The following is a 2,749-nucleotide window of genomic DNA, read 5'->3' as shown; positions in this document are numbered from 1 at the left end:
AATAATAAATAATAAAAAAATAAATAAAAATCTGTCGGGCTCTATTTGTGTTCATCATTGTTTTGTGTTTCCAGTGGCAGGAATCCTCACGGCTGACTTTGCGTCAGGACTTGTCCACTGGGGGGCTGACACGTGGGGCTCTGTGGATCTGTTCATCTTTGGAAAGGTAGATTTCTCAAATCCAGAGTTTCGAAGTTTTTAAAATGTGACATTTTGGCCAATTCAATCCTATTTTTTTCTTTCCCGAAGGCTTTTATACGTCCGTTCAGAGAGCACCACATCGACCCCACAGCCATCACACGTCACGACTTCATCGAGACCAACGGAGACAACTGCATGCTGACCATTGTCCCGCTGGCAAACATGGCCTTCAACGTCCTCACCCTCTCCCCCGGTTAGTGTTAGATCAACACAGCTGCCATTTTCTCCATTGTAGAAAATGCCCAAACCTTTCAGAGAAAAAACGGCAACCAAAGAAAAATGTTTTCCTTTGATCACAGCGGAGATTTATCATATCTACCCGTGGTACTGCTACTTGTACGCACTGGCCATCTTTGTGACCCTCACCAATCAGATTCACAAGTGGTCCCACACGTACTTCGGCCTCCCTCGTTGGGTGGTGTTCCTGCAGGACTGCCACATCATCCTTCCTCGCAAGCACCACCGCATCCATCACGTGTCCCCTCACGAGACGTACTTCTGCATCACCACAGGTTGGGCTGACGGGCTGCACGCGGCGTTCTGTAGATGAAACGTCAGATGCTGAGAGTTTCTCTTTCTTCCAGGGTGGCTGAACTACCCCCTGGAGAAGCTGGGTTTCTGGAGAACCTTGGAGGATCTGATCCAGAGCGTGACGGGGGAGAAGCCCCGAGCAGACGACATGAAGTGGGCTCAGAAAGTGAAGTGACGACCCGGACCGACGTCGCCCTACCTCAGAACCTCGGGCTCCGCCCAGGCGTTCTCGTCTTGCCTCACTTAAAACTGCACGTTAGTTTTTTTTATCCACGAGATGAAAAACTAAACGTTTCTGATGCCATAGCTTTACGTCTTGCACATTTTTCTCGTTTTCCAAACGGAGGGCTTCATTTGCAGAGTTCTTCACAGCTCTCTGATCCGTTTTCCAAACTGCAGTTTAACTTTTGACGCTCTAATCCACTTTCTTGAGGTTTTTGAGTTATCCTTCTGAAATCATATTTCAGGGAGATGAGACGATTTCACCGTCTCAGAAAATTCAAACGAGTGCTTGGAAAACGTTTTTTCTGTTCTTTTCTAGAACTCCAACTCGACTCACATTTCACTCGTTTCTGATTTATTCTCACTCTTTCAGATGACATGATTGAACTTTGGTGTGGTTTCTTCCTTCCCACTGTGCTTTTGATGAGTGAGGAAGACGACAGGACGAAGGCCACGGGCTAGTTCACATAGGATGACCGGAATCTTTGTTCACAGCTTCAGATCAAATTTCTCCACTTGCTGTTACATTTGTTGTTTACTTGCACACGTTTTGAGTTGAGCAGCACGTTTTGAGATGCTTCAAATGATCCGATGTTTCTGAAACACAGCCATAGGTAACGAGTTTCGATTTGCAGAGAAGGAAAAATCGACGCTCATGATGAGCAATATGGAATAATTAGAGAAGAATATTTTTGGAACTTGCGTTAAAAGTGGAGGTTGATTTGTATTTTCCGGCTGCAGAGTGGCTCCGTGGAGGAGCTCCTTTAGAAGGTTTTATTTACCTGCTGCAGGACGAGCTGCTCTGCAGGGAGGACACTGACTGACGCTTCTGTTACGCTGCCTTACACACCACAGTCCTTGTGTTGCAGCTCTGCTCTTGAAGGTAACATCATCCCTCTTGGCTTCGTGCCAGCTGCGTAGCGTTGTCTCGCCGTCGATCCGTGTTAATGAAAAAGGGTTGTCGGCGTCAGAGGACATTCCTGATTGGGAATGTGACGAGCAAACTTCTTAATGTTTTAAGGGCTTTAGTGAAACCTGATGATTAAGGAACTTTTTCTAGTTTAATTGGTAAAAATCATTTTATGCTTTAGTGTTGTACAGCTAGGAACTATGCAGTGTAAGAAGAGGCCCTTACATGTCTTAACTCGTGTGGTTAGGTTCATTGCCTTTCTTTTTTAATAGTTTACACATATTGGCCCCAACCGATCGCTGCATGGTAAACTTGTTAGGACGTCACGTGTGTTGGCGTGCATGCAGCATGCTAAAAACCAGGTCACCAGTGCTAGTCGGTCAGGTCCATCAGGTCAATTTAGGGTAGAGTTATGTGACAATATTACGAACAAACAACATCCTACCTGCTGCAGATAGCTCTTTGATCGACCTCTGTTTGGAGTTTAATTCTGACTGGACGAGCAGCTCATCAGGCCCGTCACAATTAAATCATTTTACTCCAAACAGGTCGAACTAACCCATATCTACAACAGGTAAGATGCTTACTTCAACATGTCTTATCTGTCCCTTTAAAGACTCCTGTGTTCCAGTAAGAGGACATTTTACTGACGCACAAAGTTGGACTTTGTGGAGTAATGTTCCACTTTGTGAGTCCGTCGCACTTCATAATGTGGAAGTTTCATCATAGGTCAACAGTGCAGAGCACTCCGTTTGTGTTGAGCTCGTCGGGTGTTTGTGTGTGTGTGTGTGTGTGAGGCAGTTTGTGTTGAGCTCGTCGGGTGTTTGTGTGTGTGTGAGAGGCAGTTTGTGTTGAGCTTGTCGGGTGTTGTGAGGCAGTTTGTGT

At 45.8% G+C, this 2,749-nt stretch overlaps 1 protein-coding gene across 1 annotated transcript in view; it reads left to right on the top strand.

The window, feature by feature from the left end:
* peds1 (plasmanylethanolamine desaturase 1) overlaps positions 1–1,665 on the top strand; it is an 8,470-nt gene extending 6,805 nt beyond the window's left edge. Inside the window, exons 3-6 of the mRNA XM_037684692.1 lie at positions 75–166; positions 250–394; positions 501–713; positions 786–1,665. Of these exons, the coding sequence (XP_037540620.1) occupies positions 75–166; positions 250–394; positions 501–713; positions 786–907 (572 nt within the window). The 3' untranslated portion in view covers positions 908–1,665. The remainder of the gene's footprint in view (positions 1–74; positions 167–249; positions 395–500; positions 714–785) is intronic.
* Positions 1,666–2,749: the final 1,084 nt, after the last annotated feature.

Source organism: Nematolebias whitei, chromosome 11 (genome assembly GCF_014905685.2).
Source record: "Nematolebias whitei isolate Nwh7 chromosome 11, NemWhi1, whole genome shotgun sequence".
In the NCBI taxonomy this organism is placed as follows: Eukaryota; Metazoa; Chordata; class Actinopteri; order Cyprinodontiformes; family Rivulidae; genus Nematolebias; species Nematolebias whitei.
The sequence above is the reverse complement of the archived record's forward strand: the minus strand, read 5'-3'. Positions and strand labels throughout refer to the sequence as shown.